The 21089-nt window shown below is 39.5% G+C and overlaps 1 protein-coding gene across 2 annotated transcripts in view; it reads left to right on the top strand.

The window, feature by feature from the left end:
- Window positions 1-4568: 4568 nt before the first annotated feature.
- LOC130916155 (neural-cadherin-like) overlaps window positions 4569-21089 on the top strand; it is a 442935-nt gene continuing 426414 nt past the window's right edge. The window contains exon 1 of one of the 2 annotated variants that reach the window (XM_057836649.1): window positions 4569-5881. In XM_057836649.1, coding sequence (XP_057692632.1) covers window positions 4900-5881 — 982 coding nt within the window. In that variant the 5' untranslated portion in view covers window positions 4569-4899. The remainder of the gene's footprint in view (window positions 5882-21089) is intronic. The other variant, XM_057836648.1, reaches the window with a different exon arrangement.

Raw genomic sequence — 21089 nt, 5'->3', positions numbered from 1 at the left:
TATTTAAACTTACATGACTTGTCACTTGGCGGATTCTCTTTAGGAAAGTGACATGATGACGCACAAGTAGATGTATAGTCACTGTGTAAACATATACTCTGAGGACCAGAGGCGTTTTTATATAAATCCTAACTTTTCAGTGCCATTGTCAGTGGACGACGTCCGATGGAGTGGACGTATATGACCGTGAATGAATGAAGATGATTCTTTTCTTATGGTTTTATTTACAGTATGACTAGACCATTCATCTACGCTATTGAAGTATTCAGTATGTGGGTAGAGTATTAATATATTGGACCACCACTATTGGCGGGGGAGAGGGACCGTTCCATGATTAGCAAAAATCTTTGAATAATTGATGGCCATTTGAAATGCACTGAAAAAAAATAAGCGAGGATAGATAATAGGGGTGTAATGGCACACACTACCTCAGTACTGGGGTCATGGTTTGGTTCGGGCTCCCTACAACAGGAAAAACAGAAAGGCTTTTTTTGGTTTTAATCACAGCATTTAAAAGTTAAAATTGGGTCTATTGGCTAAAAATCAGCTGCTATTAAAATGCAAAATAAATAGAAGAAAACATCAAAATTGTGAATTTGTGTTTTTATGGTTCTAACATTCTTTCATTCACTGTTCATGAAATGTGAGCAAAAATCTACTACACACTTTTTTTGTAGGGATTGACAAAGATAACAGTTAAAGTCAGGTAGCAATCGGCAGCTTTGGTAACTTTTAAATAGAAATAAGATACTACTATTTTCATTGCAGGAATACACACAGTTAACTGTAAAGCATTACCAGTGAACATACACTCCCACATAAGATATATTTTTTTTAGGGCTGTCAAACGATTAAAATTTTTAATCGAGTTAATTACAGCTTAAAAATTAATTAATCGTAATTAATCGCAATTCAAACCATCTATAAAATATGCCATATTTTTCTGTAAATTATATATATATATATTCTGTAAAATAATTTGTTGGAATGGAAAGATAAGACACAAGATGGATATATACATTCAACATACGGTACATAAGGACTGTAGTGGGCATTTCACTCTACTGTCATTTAAATCTGTCTATGCTGTCCTCACTCCGAAGCGTCTACTTTTTCCAAAGCTAGACAGCTAGTGAACGACGCCTGAATAATCAGACTTCTTCCTTTTTCATCTGATTTATTAATAAAATGGCCTCAAACCACTGTCCTCTTTGGACCGTAGTGAAACTACAAAAAAAAAGTACACAAGCATTGCATTAGCAACAACGTTAGCTTAGCACGCTATACAGGTTCACTAAACATAAACAAAAAGCGTCTCATAAAAAAAATAGAACATTTCGCTTACTAACATAATATGTACATTCTTTACAACAACCATACTTACAGACAAATCTTGTCCAAGGATCATATGAGCAGAACATTACAACGTAGGCATCAGCCCGAGACGTCGTGCAGCCATATTGAACTGGCAAGAAAGCAATAAACCATGTCGCAAAGCAACCACAAGAGTTCGCTGTTAGACAGCAATAAAAACCTTGCTGTAAAACTTACCAAAAGGCAGAATACTGTCTGAGCGGGACATGTGCGTTAATTGCGTCAAATATTTTAACGTGATTAATTTAAAAAATTAATTACCGCGTGTTAACGCGATAATTTTGACAGCCCTAATTTTTTTATATTGGCTAAAATAAAATAAAAAGTGCAAATAGTTCCAGAACTGAAAAATCATCACTTTAAATGGTGCAAAAATAAATACTCAGTGTTTCAAAGATTTGAGCCTCACGCGAAAGCAAAATAAACATTACTTGATTTGAAAATGTAAAATAAATATACGTCAAAAAGTGTTAGTAATACTTCATTTGAAGTTCCTGCGCTGTAAATCTGTCATACAGTGTATCACAAAAGTGATCTGCAGATATTTAAGTATATCTTTTCATGGGACAACACTGACAAAATGACACTTTGACACGATGAAAAGTAGTCTGTGTGCAGCTTATATAGACAAGAAAGCCCGCAAACTGTTTGCTAAAGACATGTCAACAAAGCACATGGATTACTGGTAGGGGTGCACGATATCCATTTTTTGAAACCGATACCGATATCGATAACTTCCTGCTACTCAAAGCCGATACCGATATCGATAACCGATAATAAATATATAATTTTTGAAATGTATAACCTGAGTTTTTGAACACCTGGAGGTTCAAAAAAAAAAAAAAAAAAATCGTGCACCAATAATTCCTGGAACCGTGTCCTATGGTCTGATGAGACGGGCGGGCTTTCTTGTGTACAGTCTTCAGAAGACGCTTCCTCCTGGGGTGACAGCCATGCACACCAGTTTGATGTAGAGTGTGGCGTATGGTCTGAGCACTAACAGGCTGACCCCCACCGAAGCCTGTCGCAATATGCAATAATTCCATTTATCGCGCGATAAATAAAAATGAAGGCGGTAATTTTTCCGCTGCAATTTATCGCCTCGTGTGCACGTGCGTGCGGCAGACGTGCTGTTAAAAGTTCGGATTCCTCGTTATCAACTGCGCAAAATGCATCTTCGTTCCAGGTCCGGCAAAAACTAGCGCCGGAGCCAATCGTTCCCATTATATCCTATTGTTCGTACGTATAACGGCCGCGTCAGTGCTCCGGAGTGACTGTGGACCATCTATGGCGCGCCGGTGTTGTTGACGTGTGGGTGCTCCTGTCAGGAGTGACAGTTCACGCGGGGCGGCTATTTTTCGGCACAACGCCGGATATTTACAACGAAGTCCACCAAAACATTGTTACCGACTTGGCTGCAACGAACAACCTCGCTTTGACAACGAACAGTTGCTTCAAACTCGTCCTGTTTATGAAAGTCGATTTTCATATGCTGGTGTGTAGCAATGAGCAGACGTGACTTCAGCGGCGCTTGCTAACTTATCACACACACTAGATATCATGAAATGGCAAACTAGATGTACTGCGGACCATGCCATTGGCTACGTGAGCCCAGAGTGATTATGGGACACGTAGTCCATACTACATTGATGAATTCTAAACTGTCATGACTGAATGGAAATTAAGAAGGCCAAATCAATCCATACCAGTGACTATAGATAATGTTGCAAATACTGTTAATTCAGTACGTGACACAGATGGATTCGGACCACAAATCGGATGTCTTGCTCATGTAGTAAATCTAGCTGCTAAGAGAGCTGTAGCAAACAACAGTGTGCCCTGCCTCACTATAAAAACAGTAAAGATTGTTCTCAGCACTTATATACAATTTTTTTCAGATCAGTAAGAAGTAAGCACATAAATATTATGCACTAAAATGCATGTTTATATGATGGCAATTTAATTTTTGCTCGTTAGCAAAAAAACCCCAAAACATATATATATATATATATATATATATAAATACATTTTTAAAAAGTTTTTTATCGTGTCCCCCGTATCAAAAATCGTACCGAACCATGGCTTAATTGTATCGTTGCATCCCTATGGAACACCATTGCAGAAGCGATGACGGGAAAAGTTTTCATTTGCTTAAATGCTTAAGTTATTAAGTGCCATTTTAAATTTATTTATTTATTTATTTTTAAACACAATTTATTTATTCTGTGTTTCTGTGCGGTATCAATATTTTATTTATTTATTTATTTTTTAAACACATTTTATTTATTCTGTGTTTCTGTGCGGTATCAATATTGTTGTTTTTTACTTAAGAGGCAGGGTTTATTGTTTTTAGTTGTGATTTCTTAAAAAGTATTTTTGAATTTAACAGTAAATATTTATCGCGTTTAAATGGGTGTACTTGATCTATTACTATATACTGTATTCTCACTGTGTTATTGTAAATTGGTTAAAAAAAAATTGGGGGGTGCGCAATATTATCGCATATCGCAATAATTTATGAGAATAATTATCGCACACTAAAGTTGTTATCGCGACAGGCCTACCCCCACCTCTTCAATCTACTCACTTTTGTTGCCAGGGTTTTAGATATTAATGGCTATATTTTGAGTTATTTTGAGGGGAAATAAATAAACTCTATTATGTAAACTGCACACAGACTACTTTTCATTGTGTCAAAGGGTCATTTTGTCAGTGTTGTCCCATGAAAATAAATACTTAAATATCTGCAGAAATGCGTGGGGTGTACTCACTTTTGTGATACACTGTACATCTTCATACCACTGTAGATAAGTGCTAAAAAAATTGCTCACCCACCAGTGCCCCAGTATTGTTTTAGGTCTAGTGACGCCCCTGATTGACGCCGATGGATATTCAACCCATTTTGACTGGGAGATCAAATTGGAATGGACGTCAATAGCTGTCAACAGCAGCAGGCAAACGTCGACATGAATTTTCCACGAGATTTAAGAATAAAAACCACCGAGCCGTATTTAGGGCAGTGCTGGAAGTCCATCTTTACAAGAACATATGTGTTTGCTCGACTTGCTCATCTGTGACAGTCTTTTTTTCCCCTCTCCTCCCTCTGTCGAGAACATTTTAATCTCAGGGCGGATTTGTGACACGAGTTCATGTGGTGAAGCTTTTTTTTCCCCCTCGCTCAACGTGTGTGCTGGCGAAAAGGAGAATGGTTGACCATCATCACGCAGGGTGGGGCTCGCAGAGGAGCGCTTTCCACCCTCCTCCCCCGCCGCACGGCGCTGTCCGGCGCTGTGGGTTCTGAAAGCTGGATGTGAGCACAGCAAAACAGCCTGCAGCGCTGTGGACCGTCTGCACAGCGCCGTGCGGGGGCAACGCAACAAGCCCTCGGCATGCAAAAAAGCTGCAAGTTCACTGGGTCTCCTGGAAGGATGACACGGAAATATGAAGGGATTTCTTCTCTCTTTTCTTAATTTTCCATCCACCCCGAAGCTCTCAGAGGCAGCCTTTATATAACTTGCCACCAACATGATTCTTGCTCTTTTCACGCTCACGTGTTGCCTTTGGACGCCAGCGGCCGGACTGCCTTTCTTCCACGGGCATATTTTTGAGAACTCCCCCGCGGCTTCGAAAGTGAACGGACTGAGCATTCCGTTGAGGCGCATCGACGCGCAAAAATGGTGCCCGACGCCTGGGATACGCTTCAAAGTGGACGGCGACGGCAGCCGAGATTTCCGGGCTTTCGTCCACCGCAAACGGGGGGATGTTTTGTTGAAAACTTCCAGGGTTCTCGACCGGGAAGAGCGCTCGGAGTACCGGCTGAGAGTCGCCTTGTGCTGCGGCGCCTGCGCTCCGGACGCCGCGCTCCTGGATGTAGCTCGGGTCAAAGTCAACGTCTTGGACATCAACGACCACGAGCCTACTTTTTGTCAACCGGAGCCCACGCGTGTAACTTTAAATGACACTACTGCTATCCGCAGCGTTGTTTACAGGCTGAAAGCTGTCGACGCGGACAGTGGGAAAAACGCTGTTTTAACCTACACTTCGTCGCCTAAAAACAGCACTTTTTACGTCGTTCCGAAAACGGGCGAAGTTTTGCTGCTGGACTCTATTTTAGGGCTCCGATCTGAAGTGGAACTCTCAGTTTTCGCCACAGATCACGGATGGCCACCGAAGAGTAGTAAATGCGTAAAGCTGACATTTTCTCCACGCGGGTGGATGGATGAGAAAGCGGTTAAGGAGCGGGTCAGGCGCGCTGCACCCAGGGCGTCACGTTACCCGGCGGGCTTGGTCTCCCTCAACGTGTCTGAAGATGCCAGCATCGGCTCGGTGATAACCAGCCTGAGTCCAAACAGGTTCCAGTCGGCCGGTTTTGAGCTCGTTTACCCGGATTCGCACAGCTCTCCTGTATCCGTGGGTCACGATACTGGAGATATCACCATCATAAGGAGGCTGGATAGAGAATCGGAGCCTTTTGTGGAACTCACGGTTAAGATTCAGGACAAACGAGGTAGGTTAACTTTGCACCTGTGTCCCTATTTAACTCGTTTGCCATTGACGGCGATGGACGTTTTGACTGGGAAGTCAAAACAAATTGGACATCCATCGCCGTCAATGGCACTGAAACATGACCAAGGATTGTCTATCTATCGCAGTGTTTTTCAACCTTTTTTGAGCCACGACACTTTTCTCATGAAAAAATCCCAAGGCACGCCACCAGCAAAAAATGTAATTAATTTTTGTAGACTATATTAGTATTATAAAGTCGTGTATTGAATAGGAATCAAATAAACACAAAGAAAAACATATTTTGTAAGAATTATTACTTACTTAGTGTGTTACCATCTGGGCTTCTGTATAGGGAATGGGACGTACTACGTCATTGTTTGGACGCGCCTCCATGCTGGCAATATGATTCACTTCCGGTTCAGCAGACTCAATGCGGATTGTAACGTGTGGTCGTGCTAAGCTAACTCTTTCGGTGTTTTAGAAAGAAAATATGGGTGCTTATTGTTGCGTTACCGGGTGCAACAGCGTCTCCTACGACAAAAAAAAGGGGCTAGGAAAAATGGACTCACTTTTCACCGTTTTCCTGCATGGAGGACCAAATATCAGATCACGAAGGTACGACAGATGGCTGGATTGCAGCGGTTCGTCGGAAAAGCATTTCTTATGATCATATTTCTGCTGGAATGAGAGTGTGTTCCTGTCATCTCTACTCTGTAAGTTGAACGATTTATCCACTTTTGGTTTCAATACGTTTTTTGTTTGTTTGTTTTTTTACACCGTTGTGTAAATCTGCCTCGGTAGCAATGCTCGCCTACTACGACTCACCTACCTGTTGTGTTCCTAGGAAAACCTGCTGACAACACATCCTGATTGGTCACCATCTCTCTTCTTGGATCATTTGACAAAGAAAATTTGTTCAATGGAGTGGTTCCATTTGTCCTGTGTCGGACTCAAACAAGCCCCTGCAGCAGACGCCATCTGGGTCTGCCCTTGTTGATGAACTGCGGGCTTTTAACTTGTGAAAATGCAAGGACTTTAATGCACATATTTATTCTGACTGGCTATTTAACTATGGCCAGTGACGTGTTTTTTTGTTTTTTTTTAACCACTTTGACAAAGACACGTTTCATTGTAATGTTTAATTTATATATTCTATTATTATTTTTAATTTATAATATTCTTATTTGCTCTAATGTAGACTTTAGACTGTCAATTCAAATAGTGTTGGAAAAGTTGCAATACCTAAAATAGAAATGCAAGAACTGTAAAGTACATATTTATACACCTTTATTTACCTAAGGCCACTGGATGTTTTTTTAACTGCTTTGAAAAATACAGGTTTTGTTGTGATCTTGTATTTATATAGTATATAGCTTTTTATAATGTATTATATTATGTATTATAATATTTGCTGCCCCCTGCCAGAGTGTGGGCCATTTTGTACTAAAATTGTTTTAAACTGTCAGTTCAAATACTGTGTTGGAGACTAGTACTTGCAATACTTAAAATGGAAATGCAAGAACTTTAAAGCACATATTTATCCTGTCTGGCAATTTACCCAAGGCCAGTAAATAGTGTTTTAAACTACTTTGACAAAGACACGTTTATTGTGATCTTGTATTTGTGTATTACTTATAATTTATTATATAATATTTGCTGCCACCGTCAGAGGGTGGGCCTTGTTTGCACTAATTTAAAGATATTAAACTGTCAATTCAAATATCGTATTGGAGAAATTGCATTACTTGAAATAAATCTATTGCAATTTATCAGTCCCAGTTTTTGTCTACAACACTGTCCAAAAATTGTCAATGCATACTCCAAATAGAATAACAAAATTAAGTCACCTGACTTTGTAATTATTACACCTGTTTATTATGAAGACCTGAAGTACACAACAAGCAGTTACAGTTTGTCAAGAAGTTGTTCAAGTCATGTTTTGGTATTCATATTTTATTGACTTTTCACAACAACACTTGGGCTCGTGTTTATAAGAGCAGAGCAAACTGAAGTTTCAGCGTGCACTCTTCGCCTTTCCAACCTCTCATAACGCTCCGATGTGGTGCGCTTGACCTCAGAATAACCCAAGACGAGATATGGTGACCAATCGGGATGTGTTGTCAGCATTTCATATGCAGGTTTTCCTAGGAACATAACAGGTAGGTGAGGAGGAGCAGTAGGTTAGCATTGCTACCGAGGCAGATTTACAAAATGGTGAAAAAAAAAAAAAAAAACGTATTGAAACCAAAACGGATAAATCGTTCAACTTACAAGAGTAGAGATGACGGGAACACACTCTCATTCCAGCAGAAATATGATCATAAGAAATGCTTTTCCGACGAACCGCTGCAATCCAGCCATCTGTCGTACCTTCGTGATCTGATATTTGGTCCTCCATGCAGGAAAACGGTGAAAAGTGAGTCCATTTTTCCTAACCCCTTTTTTTGTCGTAGGAGACGCTGTTGCACCCGGTAACGCAACAATAAGCACCCATATTTTCTTTCTAAAACACCGAAAGAGTTAGCTTAGCACGACCACACGTTACAATCCGCATTGAGTCTGCTGAACCGGAAGTGAATCATATTGCCAGCATGGAGGCGCGTCCAAACAATGACGTAGTACGTCCCATTCCCTATTGGAGTTGGTATCAGTGCCTACCAGTTGAAAGTTAATCCCACTATGTTCAGTTCTTCTTTACATTTTAGCGTAAATCCCAATGAAAGATAGCTTTTGCCTATAGTCTTACACCAGAGAACAAATGGTCTATGTTTCTTGTAATGACATGTCAATGAATTTTGTTCAGTTCTGGGTTAACATGCTAGCTACTGGCCGCTACTACCCGCTAGCCGAAATGCCACTCTTACCTCTTGAGCATCACTAAAAAAAGTAATTAGCTACCTATTGACACCTACTGATATGGAAGAGTATTGCATGTTTTTTTTTTTTTTTTTTAATGTGATTTTAGCACAGGTGTATAGAGCAGCCAAAATTTTTACTCAAGTAAGAGTAGCGTTACTTCAAAATAATATTACTCAAGTAAAAGTAAAAAATAGTCATCCAAAAATGTACTCAAGCAAAAGTAAAAAAGTATTTGGGCAAAAGAAGACTCAAGTATATATTTTTTTACAGAACTGAAGCATTTTCGTCCAAAGAGTGCCCTCTAGTGGAGAAAATAGTTCCTAGTTTGAATAGTTCAATAATGAATACAGGTAGTCTGTAGGTTACGACGTACTTGACTTTACAACGCAGGAGTCTGGTCCGCCATTTTGTCTTCAGTTGTTTGTTTTTTTTTGTCGCATTTGTCATTTTTATACCTCACAGTTTCTTATTTTTTACTTTATTAATATGATGTGTTCTGTTCTCACCAAGCGTGAAGTTGTTCAGCTTCACAGACAGCACTTCACCCCTTCACTTTTGACCATTTGTAAAGCCTTAACACTCATGTGTACATCTACTGTGTGTTCAAAACGGCACGCATTTTAACAGTAAAACACTGGACACAAAACAATTGGTGTTGAAATGTCCATGTAGTCTGATAAATATGTAAATTTAGTAGATTAAATTAGCTTAATTTGCCTAACAAAAATCCGCTAGTTTAAATGCTACGGATGCTAACGTATTTACAATTCTCGTAGCTGTAAACTTAATTACAAATGCATAAACAAACATATATTAGCTGAAACAACTTACAGCCTTATGCGGGCCAAACCAGAGTGCAGCTAACCTTTATCCATGTAAGACGTCTGAGTCTGCTTCTTAGTCATATGAGGCGACCGTCCAGCCAGACCCAATGGTGCCACCAGAGGGGAGTGTCTCCTCTGCCATCAAACAAAATAGAATACATTTTGGACTTTTTGGATTGTAATTTGGAGATTTACCTAAAGGGTTGTTTCTGATTTACACGGAAATATGGATTACATCACCAGCGTTGGAACGGAACTCATTCGTAACCCGGGGACTACCTGCAGTTCCTATTATGAAATTAAAAGGATCATATCAATGTTTTTCCACGCTCAAGCTGTGCCAAATAAAAACAGTGAGAGAGGTTAAAATCTGTGCCTTCGAGTCATGTTGATGGCAGCGCTCTATGTCAAATACTTAATTTTTTATTGTGCTTTAAAGACACCACGTGAATGAACAGGGCAGCGTGATCATAGAACGGCAAGCTTGAGTCTGATTGGTATAATGTCATTTGATTATTCTTACAACGTCTCATTGGTGAAGCTGGTAGAGCCACTGTTCGCATCTCTGGCAAAAAAAAAAAAAATTCAAATCTAATATGTAGAATAAGAGGAAAAATGCAACGACGAGTGTTGCCCAAAGTAGCAGAGTAAGAGTAGTGTTTCTCCTGCACAAATCTACTGAAGTAAAAGAAAAAATATGGCTTGCTAAAACTGCTCTTAGAAGTAATTTTTTTTCTCAAAAAGTTACTCAAATAAATTCAATGGAGTAAATGTAACGCGTTTCTACCCAGCTCTGGACTTTAATCATGTAAAATTAATATTACATGCACATAATGTACACACAAACACTTTAGAATTCGATCATTGAAGTGAAACTTTCTGTGGTGAGTGTTTATCCATGGTTTACAAATGATCCCACTAGGCCTAAACTAAAACAAATTACAAAAAAAAAAGAAAAAAAAATCCTGCTGCACACATCACGTAAACTGTACACATTTTTTCCCAAAATTATTACTCATGTTTTTACATTAAATGTCCAAAGCAATAATTATTTAATCTTTTAAATATATTCAAAATTTTTATTAATATTTTTTATAGTTTTTTATTGGCAACATATGCACAGGTCACACTCATACTCCACTTTGATTTCAAACATGGTGCCGAAAAACTTTGATCCACGGGCCTCAATTGGCCCCCGGGCCACAGGTTTAAGACCACTGATCTAAAGTTGTAAAAAACACGAAAAAATTTAGACATTTTCGACAAATTTGACTTTTGAACATAAACCATTATTTTGAAAAAAGCGGTATCGTATGTCTAAAAAAAATGGCAATCGATTCTTGAGTTTTGATCGTTTTAATTGGACGGTTGCTTAACTGATTAATTCGTGACACTCTTAGCTAAAATTTTTGCAATGTTTCTATGGCTTTTTTTTTAGGCGTATATAAACAACTTAGACACTACTTTATTTGTACTTCTGCTGAATGAATTGAACCACTTACAGAGGAATTAACCGTCTCGAATTTCTGTAAACGGTTTTGTATTACGGTCTTTGAATGCGTGAGTGTTTATTTACCTTTGATGTGAGTTATGCGTCGTTGTTATGCTTTTTCTATTGCCCTTTGTTGATTGGACCTTCATTCCATTGCCACTTTGAAAATGATAAAACCATGTTTTTTCTTCAAGTCTTTGAAGTATCAAACATGCAAGGGCGGTTGGAAACGAGTACGCAAAGTAACCGTGACAGTTTTGTGTGGTTTTTATGTCTGGATAATCTGAGAGTGTTTATGTTGTATACGTGGATGATTATGTCAGATTGGACGTCCATCGTCGTTAATTGCAGAGAATGAGTCGAAGGACCAAGCATCCTCCTGGCTTGTGAAAAGAAGTTTGGCCGACTGCCTCGTGGTTTATGCTTGGGAGCACAACACTTGCAGAGGGTAGTGCAATAATAATAAATTACATAATGGATTACGTCATAATATGAGATTAACAGTTGTAAAAATGATGTTCTGTGTCATATTAAAGTTGGGAAATTTTATGAAGTTAGTTAGCAAAAAACCCTTGCTGGTTTCTCTGCCGCTGCTCAGAAATTTCAACAGGTTTTGTATCGGTTTGACTAGGTCACTCCATGACCTCAATATTCTTTTAGATCACTTCTTTGTCACCCCTGCAATATATTTTGGGTCATTGTCACGCTGGAGGACGACTCATCTTCAGAGTTCCTGCTGAGGAAATGAGATTTTCATGCAATATTTCACAGTAACAGCTCCATTCATTCCTGCCCGTGAGAGGAGGTGGCTCTGTCGCCTTTGCAGTAACAGACCACAACATAATGTTTTCACCTCTGTGTTTGACAGTGGGGGTGCTGTTATTTGGGTCATATTCAGATTTTGTCATCCGCCGAGCACAGCAGGTCTGCCTGATGCCAAATAGCTCAACTTTCTTTTCAATTGACCGCCGCACATGCTTACCCGAGGCATTTAGATGTTCAAAAGCAAACTTCAGACAAGCCTGTATGTTTGTTGTCTTAATCTGATTCAATTTGGGATTCATTTCTTAGACTGGATACGCAACGATCTCACGCAATAACTCAAAGTGGCGTTTTGAGTTACTGTGATCCCTCGCTACTTCGCGCTTCAAACATCGCGCCCTGAGTCCGTCGCGGATTTTTTTCAGTTAAAAAAACAACAACAAAACAAAACAGTATTTGATAGCGATGTCCCGATCTGATCACATACAGCCTCTGACTCTCCCTCCTGCTGCTTTTCTTGCTCAGCAGGCAGCTGCAGCTTGTTAAAGTTAATGATGAGTTACAAGGGTGCTGCTTTGATCTTCCCAGAAAAGCTTGGGAGCGGTACCTTTCAAAGGCGCTGAGTCGTTTAGCTTGTTAAACATTAGCGGTAGCGTGTTGTGTGCTGTTCTAAGCAGTGTGAGTGGATTTGACTCAATGAAGATTTAATAAAGACTTTGAGGAAAAAAAGGGAAAAAACATGTCTTATATGTATCTCTTTTCAATGCTAAATCTGAAAAAAATACATGGAACACACACACAATGGGGGGGGGGGGGGGTTGTGCTGAATTCCGCCATTTTGCTCTCCTGTTTTAAGGCATACACTGTACTACCCTCCCCACACAATCCCATCACGATTCTGGATAATGGCTGCCAGTCGGGGACCTGGCAGCCAATAATAGGGTTGTAAGTGGGTCCCCCACTGTTTCTCTATGGCAGGGGTCATGAACCTATGGCTCATGACGTAAGAGCCACAGGGGAACTGTTAAAAAGAGCAACCAGTAAGAGGCGCTCACATTTTTTTTGTTGGCAAGCCAGTGATCAGGCTACGCTCGGGTCGGGACACTACAGACACTTCAGGTGCGGCTGTGGAGGACGTCCGAAGTCTGATGATGCGTGTGGCAGTTGGTTGAAATAATAGCGATGGATCTGTAGCGTGGTGCAGACAGGGATTAAATGCTTCAGTCTGTTGTTACACATTTAATTTTGCTTTATTTTCATTTTTCTTATACAGCTGAAACAAGAAAAAAAAACAACGTCCGTCTCGCATTGCTGCACACAGACGGCTCATTTCTTATTCGCTCTAAAATGCGGATTCTTATATAGTTATATGAATAAACAAATACAAGTTTTTGTGACAAAACATTTAACTTCTGCATTTTAGACACTACTAGCATTCACTCGTCGTCCGCTCGCCATTACGAACACATCTGCAGTCATACATAAACATGCTGTAATAGCCCCGAATGTGGAAATAGGAAGGAGTCGGTGACGACTTTCCCACTTTATTGTGGCAACCATAGAAATAATAAACAAAATACCAGCGGCATCCGCAATATGCTAACTCCGCTCTCACGCTGTATGCTCTCTCCTCCTTGCTTCCCGCTACGTCACTGCTCTGCCGTCTGATGGCCTCTTCAAGGGCCCACAAATAGTTACGGACATTACAATACTTAACGATTAACATATTTCTGAACTATATTAACACTCAGCACACATCACAATCATCCTAAAATAAAGCAATCCGCTAATATACACAGTCAAATTATACTCTTTTTCTCACCTCAAACAAGAAAAAAATACTAGTTTACAACGTCCGTCTCACATTACTGCCAAGACGGCTGATTTCTTATTTGCTCTAAAATGCGAACATTTATTGGCCATGTATGCCATTTAGCGAACACCTCCGCCCTGCTGGTTTAAAACCGTAAGTACAAGAGCATCGGTGGATTAAAATAACTATTTAAATATTATTTAATAATATTTAATTTAATTATTATTATTTATATAAGTTATTAAAAAGAATTCAGAGACTTATTGTACTTTAAAAGTGTTGAAATTACATAAAATGCACATATTACTTGTATTTTTAGTTTTAAACATATTGTATGGCTCTCACAGAATTACATTTAAAAATATGTGGTGTTCATGGCTCTCTCAGCCAAAAAGGTTCCCGACCCCTGCTCTATGGTGTGGCTCCCGGGGCGTGGCCCCCTCTTCGCCTGGGTGCTGGTTGCGGGGGTGGGGGGAGATCAGGGCTCCGTTCCCGTGCTGCCACACGGCGGCTTGTCGGCACTCCCCTGCTTCAGTCTTTCACCTCTCTTTTTTGCTCGGGCATCTTGCTTGGGCTCCGGCACGGGTCGCTGGCCGAGCGCTGATGGGTCGGCGGTGTGTTGCCCACTCCGGGTGGGGACCCTGTCCTGCCCTGGGTCTAGTGGGCTGTGGGGGTCTCGTAGTATGCCTTGTCGGTTGGTGTGTTGCAGTGGGCAGTGTTAGGGTCTTGAGTGGCAGGCGGTGGCATGTCCCCTCATCACTTCCCTGAAGGCCAGTTAATGGATCCGCGGATGTTCCGGGGGACCACCCTAGGTCTGATCTAGTATACATTCCCCATATGAAGGTGGCAGAACCACAAAAACGTGATTCCTGCGTGTAACGCTTCCCTTCTGCTGTTTTGTCTTTTGTCCTAGTCAAATCACAACATGGCAAAGCGAATCAAGAAGAGTAATATTGTGTGAACTGACAAGGTTCCCCATGAGGTAGAGCTGTTGCTTAACGTAACTATAAGGTTGCTACTTGAAGACATGTTTTCATTAGGACTGTCAAAATTATCGCGTTAACGGGCGGTAATTCATTTTAAAAATTAATCACGTTAAAATATTTGACGCAATTAACGCACATGCCCCGCTCAAACAGATTAAAATGACAGCGTCATGTCCATTTGTTACTTGTGTTTTTTTTGGTGTTTTTTTCGCCCTCTGCTGGCGCTTGGGTGCGACTGATTTAATGTGGTTAAGCTTGCCTGGTATACCAGACTCACCGCTGTTCCAGCGATTGATCAAATTCCGAGGGTGGAGCAAGCCACAGCAAACAGACAGCGGAGTGGACCAATCAGCGACGGGCAGACGTGACGTTGTTAAAGCGACAAGTAATTAGTGTGAGCGGAGAATGGAGAAGTTTATTCAACATGGCTAGCGCGAGCCATGTTGAGTGTTGTCAATGACTTGTTTCGATGTGTTTTTGGTAATTTAAAACTGGTTTTACCGTGGATTGGAACATATTCTCGGCTCTCCCGTTCGACATCTGTGTTGTTGTAGACACGACTAACGATGCGATGCGCAAGAGTGACATTCCTCGTTAAGAACACGTCACGCAAATAAACAAATCTGATTGGACGGTTGATTTTGTACCTTGCTCGAGAGGCCGTTAATGGGCTGGGTCCCAGACTATTTTTCACAGTGTTTGAAAAATACAGGGAGAATTGTCTGGCTGTGCCAGACAAGGGTTAAGCACCATCCATGAGCATTGTGTAATTATTGACATCAACAATGGCGAGCTACTAGTTAATTTTTTTGTTTGAAAATTTTACAAATTTTATTAAAACGAAAACATTAAGAGGGGTTTTAATATAAAATTTATATAACTTGTACTAACATTTATCTTTTAAGAACTACAAGTCTTTCTATCAATGGATCGCTTTGACATAATGTTAATGTTAATGCCATCTTGTACATTTTTTGTTAAAATAAACAAATACAGTCCTTATGTACAGTATGTTGACTGTATATATCCGTCTTGTGTCTTATCTTTCCATTCCAACAATAATTTACAGAAAAATATGGCATATTTTATAGATGGTTTGAATTGCGATTAATTATGATTAATTAATTTTCAAGCTGTGATTAACTCGATTAAAAATTTTAATTATTTGACAGCCCTAGTTTTCATACACTGTCGGACTGTTCGCGTGCACTGACATCATCACCCACTTCACCAGCAAATATATTGGAGCAGTATCGCCACCTACTGTTCCGGAGTATAGAAGTCAGTTGTCACTCAAAACTCACTTTTCATTTGTTAATTGTTTAGATTTGCACTTACGATAGCGATTAAAAAATAAAAAATAAAAAAGGTTTCCACTCTGGAAGGCGTTTTCAAATTTTTGCGTTTTCACCCCCCCAAACGCTGTTGCTCTGTAAAAGATAGGGCTCTCTGGAAAAGTTTTTGTGTTGTGACCCCCGTTGCCCTGTAAACGGCCCCTCAGACTAGGGACTCGCTTCATTTGGGCAAAACCCGGAATTGTGACCATGTGACTGCTTCAGAAAGTGGTTTGATGGTTTGGCGGGCATTGAAAATGCAGTTCTGACGACAATATAAAGCAGCCGCGAAGTGTAATTGCAATCTCCTGTCAACCTACATTTTGTGCATTTCAGGGTGTGATAGAATATATTATCTAAAGCCATTGGCTGCAAAGCTTCATTGCTTCAAGAAGCTTCATTTTGCCATCACTACTATAGCTAGGAATCACGTGGTACATGATATGTTTTACTACTTTTCTTAGTTACTATTTCTTTCTGGTGACGCTGTATTTATATGTGATAAGTTTATAATTCATTATTGTTCATTTTATATGTGCACCGTGAGTGATTCAGGTCTTTCCTTCAGTTAACGAATCCCAAGCATCTTAGTTTGGAGACATCTAGAGGTAGTGATGGTGAGATGAAGCGTCACGAGGTATTGACATGCCGCCTAATGCCTTACACTTCCAGATTTTAGTTATCACAGATTTTCTATCAACTGAGATCAGAAATGTCTTCAAATCTAAACAATTCTAACTAGGGCTGTCAAAATAATCGCATTAACGTGCGGTAATTATTTTTTAAAATTAACCACGTTAAAATATTTGACGCAATTAACGCACATGCCCCGCTCAAACAGATTAAAATGACAGCTCAGGGTCATATGCACTTGTTACTTTGACTGAAAATTTTACAAATTTTATTAAAACGAAAACATTAAGAGGGGTTTTGATATAAAATTTCTATAACTTGTACTAACATTTATCTTTTAAGAACTACAAGTCTTTCTATCCATGGGTCGCTTTAACAGAATGTTAATGCCATCTTGTTGATTTATTGTTATAATAAACAAATACAGTACTTTACTACAGTATGTTGAATGTATATATCCGTCTTGTGTCTTATCTTTCCATTCCAACAATAATTTACAGAAAAATATGGCGTATTTTATAGATGGTTTGAATTGCAATTAATTACGACTAATTAATTTTTAAGCTGTGATTAATTCGATTAAAAATTTTAATCGTTTGACAGTCCTAATTCTAACCAAACAATTGTTGTCTCGTTAGTCCTGCCCGTGTCAGTATTGAGATTGAAAAGTCCTAAATAGATTCCTAGAACAGGTGTGCTTCACACAAACGATGCCTTCAGATCAGGCGTGTCGGTAGATTGGTTTCTTGTGCACAGCTGTGCGCCACATGGACAACCGCCAGTCAGTGAGAGTCGGTATTCTGCCTCAAGTTGGAGGGGATCAAACGCTCTTCAATATACCTGACTTTTGTTTCATTTTTTTGTTATTATAGATTTTTGACTGATATTGCCCTACCTCAATCAATAAAGTTACAAATTTAGCGGTGGAGGAAATAGTTATTTCTGTGCTGTACATACAAGGCATCAATCACTATTATCCCATGGAAGCTTAGATTGGGTCGCCGTGACATTTTGTGCAATTTTGGAGCAATTGCAGCAGATGACTATATTTCGTTGGTGTGGTGCTCCACTCATTCACTGCCATCGTAATAGATACTAGGTTATATTTCAGTGATATTGACGATGATAGATGCCCAATCCATTTTGACTGGGAGGGTCTGGCAGCAATAGAAGGACTGTCTATCGTCGTCAATGGCTGCTAATGATTTATGAAAAAGATAAAAGCTGTTGGAACAGAAGGAAGGTTCATGTGTTTTCTTATTTTCAGTGTTGTAAGTCGTAACATGCTGAAGTTACAGTGTTGTAAATGTACAAACAGTTTTAAAGAAAACGGTTCGTCAATCACTGACAATGGCAGCCAATACGTTAAGTTATATAACCATTTCCTATGGCACAATATTTTTGTTCAACTAGAACATGAAATTTCTGGAGGAATTTCATGCGGATGCTTTACTCTTCTGGTCGGTAACTTCTTTTGACAGAATTGACTTATGTATCGTTTTTTTAGCTGGATATAGCTCTCTTGAACATTCACGGGAATAGTTGTCTTTGGCATTGACGGTTACACTGTGACAAAACCGTGACGAACCGTGAAAAATATTTTTGCGGTTTTGGTGAAAACCAGTGAAAAATTGGAAATCTGTGAAAAACGACAAAAAAATTGTTAAAACTATGAAATACAGAGAAAAAAAAGAAAACAAAAGTGAAAAACTGCACCAACTGCATAAAAATTGGAACGCGGGAAAAATAGAAAAACTAAACCCCCCTCCCCCCAAAAAAAACTACACAAAAAACCCTGCAAAATCCCTGAAAAAACATGCAAATGGCAACAATCTGATAACATGACCAAATCCTGAAAAACAGTGAACTATTTTTTGTCAAATATTGGCTATTGGAAAAGAATGGTACTGGTAAAATGTAAAAGTGACGGCTCAGTCTTATTTTTGCTTTTCGAAGCGAAAAATCACAGAAAACTAGCCCGGATCATTTCACATGGCGGCGGGGTTGTGGATTGTCTTCGGTGATCGGCAACCCGCCCGGTGGAGAGCAAGTTACAGCTCGTTCCCCTGCTCTGGACAGTAGCAGACAGCAGCTAGAAAAAGACTCTCCAGTACTCTGGTACTCTCCAGCTGCAAAGGGAGCAGCTGGAGAGTACCGCCGGACAAACCGGCCGATGTCCGAGGAGTGCGTAGCTGCCACATGGTCAACATGAATATGGCGTAAAATAATGCTTTACTAAACGGCGAAGACGTAAACAGTAAGAGAGCGGCGCGCAGTTGTTGTGCAGCTAACATGACAGGATGGGTCTGAGGAGAACTTTTCTACATGTCCGTCCATGATCAAGCTTAAGTAAATAGTCCTTTATTTAAAGATGGTTTGTAGTGTTCACTTTGTAATCGCTGTATTCGCGGTCATTTTTTCACACAAAGTTGCAATTTCTGATGGGGATGAAAATTTGACCCAACACCGGGCACACGAAGAGGGCAATAAGCCGAGTATAGAGGGGTGTGTGCAAACACGACGCCGGTCGTTGGCCGAGTGGCGTTCTCGGTGAACAATCAGCCACAAAATGCAAGCCACCTCCGTATTAAAACGTCTGCCATGATCCCAGTATTTGACTTAATACAAAATACGATGTTTACTCGCTTCTTCGTAAGTCCAATGGTCCCACAGTAGTAGGGCTTGTTTTGGCCAATATCAGCCAGTGAATGGGAACCTTTTGAAACCCAAAAAGGCTCACACGCCTCTCCCTGGTTTCGCAACAATTTTCTGGAGCCATTTGGCTGGCGTGATGCGAAGAATAAACAAATTAATCTGCAAAATCAGCTGAATCCGCAGTCCATCTGCATGCTATAAAGCAATGCTTTATTGTGAGATGCTGACCCGGTTGACGTCACATTCGCATTCGTCCTAAACCCGAGACTGAAGCCGGAAGGCACTCATTTTCATGGGGCGGGATTCAAAAATTGAATATATATGAAATAAACATGCTTTTTGGTGTCATACACACTTTAAATTCTACAACCCCTAGCAAAAAGTATGGAATCATCAGTCTCGGACGAGCACTCACTCAGACATTTTATCATGTAGAACAAAATCAGATAAAAAAGTTGAAAAAATAATGAATTACTTCAAAGTGCAACTCTTTAGCATTCAGAAACACAAAAAAAAAAGAATAAAAAACATTGTGGTGGTCAGTAACTGTTACTTTTATAGAGCAAGTGCAGGGAAATGTAGATGGAATCACTCATTTCTGAAGAAAAACATTATGGAATCATGAGAAACAAACAAAGAAATAACAATCAAAACACATCTCTAGTATTTAGTAGCACCACCTCTGGCTTTTATGAAAGCTTGCAGTCTCTGAGGCATGGACTTGATGAGTATTCTTCATCAATTTGGTGCCAATTCTCTTTGATTGCGGTTGCCGGATCATCCTTGCAGGTTGGAGCCTTGCTGTGGACCATTTTTTTCAATTTCCACCACAGGTTTTCAATAGGGTTGAGATCAGGGCTATTATCAGGCCATGGCATTGACTGGATAGTTGTTTCTCCAAGGAAAGCTTTAACAGTTTTAGCTCTGTGGCATGATGCATTTTCATCTTGGAAAATGACAAACATATTTTGAATTGAAGGGATAAGAAAGCCATAAGCGGAGTTTAAGGGGGCCCGGGGGGCCAGGAAGTTGTAAAGCATTAAAGGAAACAACAGGAATGAATGAAATGAACAAAAAATAAATTTTTATAATGGGTCAAAATAATTTTCGAACAGATCATGTGACTAGCACCTGAGACGGTCATTTGCTTTGCATGTTATTAAAAAAAAAAAAAAAAAAAAAAAAATTAAATTGGGGGGGGGGGGGGGGGCAATTTCATTTTTCAAATGATTTTTATCTTTGGTTGAAAATATTTTTTGTTTTTTATTGAAGCAACGTTTTGGGGGATTTAATGATTTAGACACCAATGTCCTACCCACGATATGGCCCCTACACAAAAAGGATTGCTAAAATCAAAACTTTTTAAATAAAAAATTAGATGTGTTCAAATGCAAATACTTGAGTCTCAAATATTTTTTTCGCATTCAAAAACTTTTTTTCTATGATTGAAATTTTTATTTTTTTCATTGATTTTTCTTTTTAAAATATATATTTTTTGTTTGAAGCAACTTATTTTTTGATTGAAGTATAGACACAAATGTCCTAGCAAAAATATGGCCGAAACGCAAAACAACATTACTTCAATCAAAAAAAAAAAAATTGACTTCAATCAACCCCCCAAAAATCAAAGAAAAATAGCTTTCAAATGCATTTTTTTGGGTTTCAAATTTATTTTTGCATTCAAACACTTTTTTTTTTTGATCGAATAATGAAGATACAAATCTACCTCCATATGGCTCCGCCCAGGGGATACAATTTTTGACTGGGGTAACTACATTGGCACGACACCGGCGGGCGTACCATATTCAATGGATGACGATCTTGGCGAAAAGTATATTAAAAAAAGTATAT

Source organism: Corythoichthys intestinalis, chromosome 5 (genome assembly GCF_030265065.1).
Source record: "Corythoichthys intestinalis isolate RoL2023-P3 chromosome 5, ASM3026506v1, whole genome shotgun sequence".
In the NCBI taxonomy this organism is placed as follows: Eukaryota; Metazoa; Chordata; class Actinopteri; order Syngnathiformes; family Syngnathidae; genus Corythoichthys; species Corythoichthys intestinalis.
Note: the sequence above shows the minus strand (reverse complement) of the source record. Positions and strands in the feature narration are given on the sequence as shown.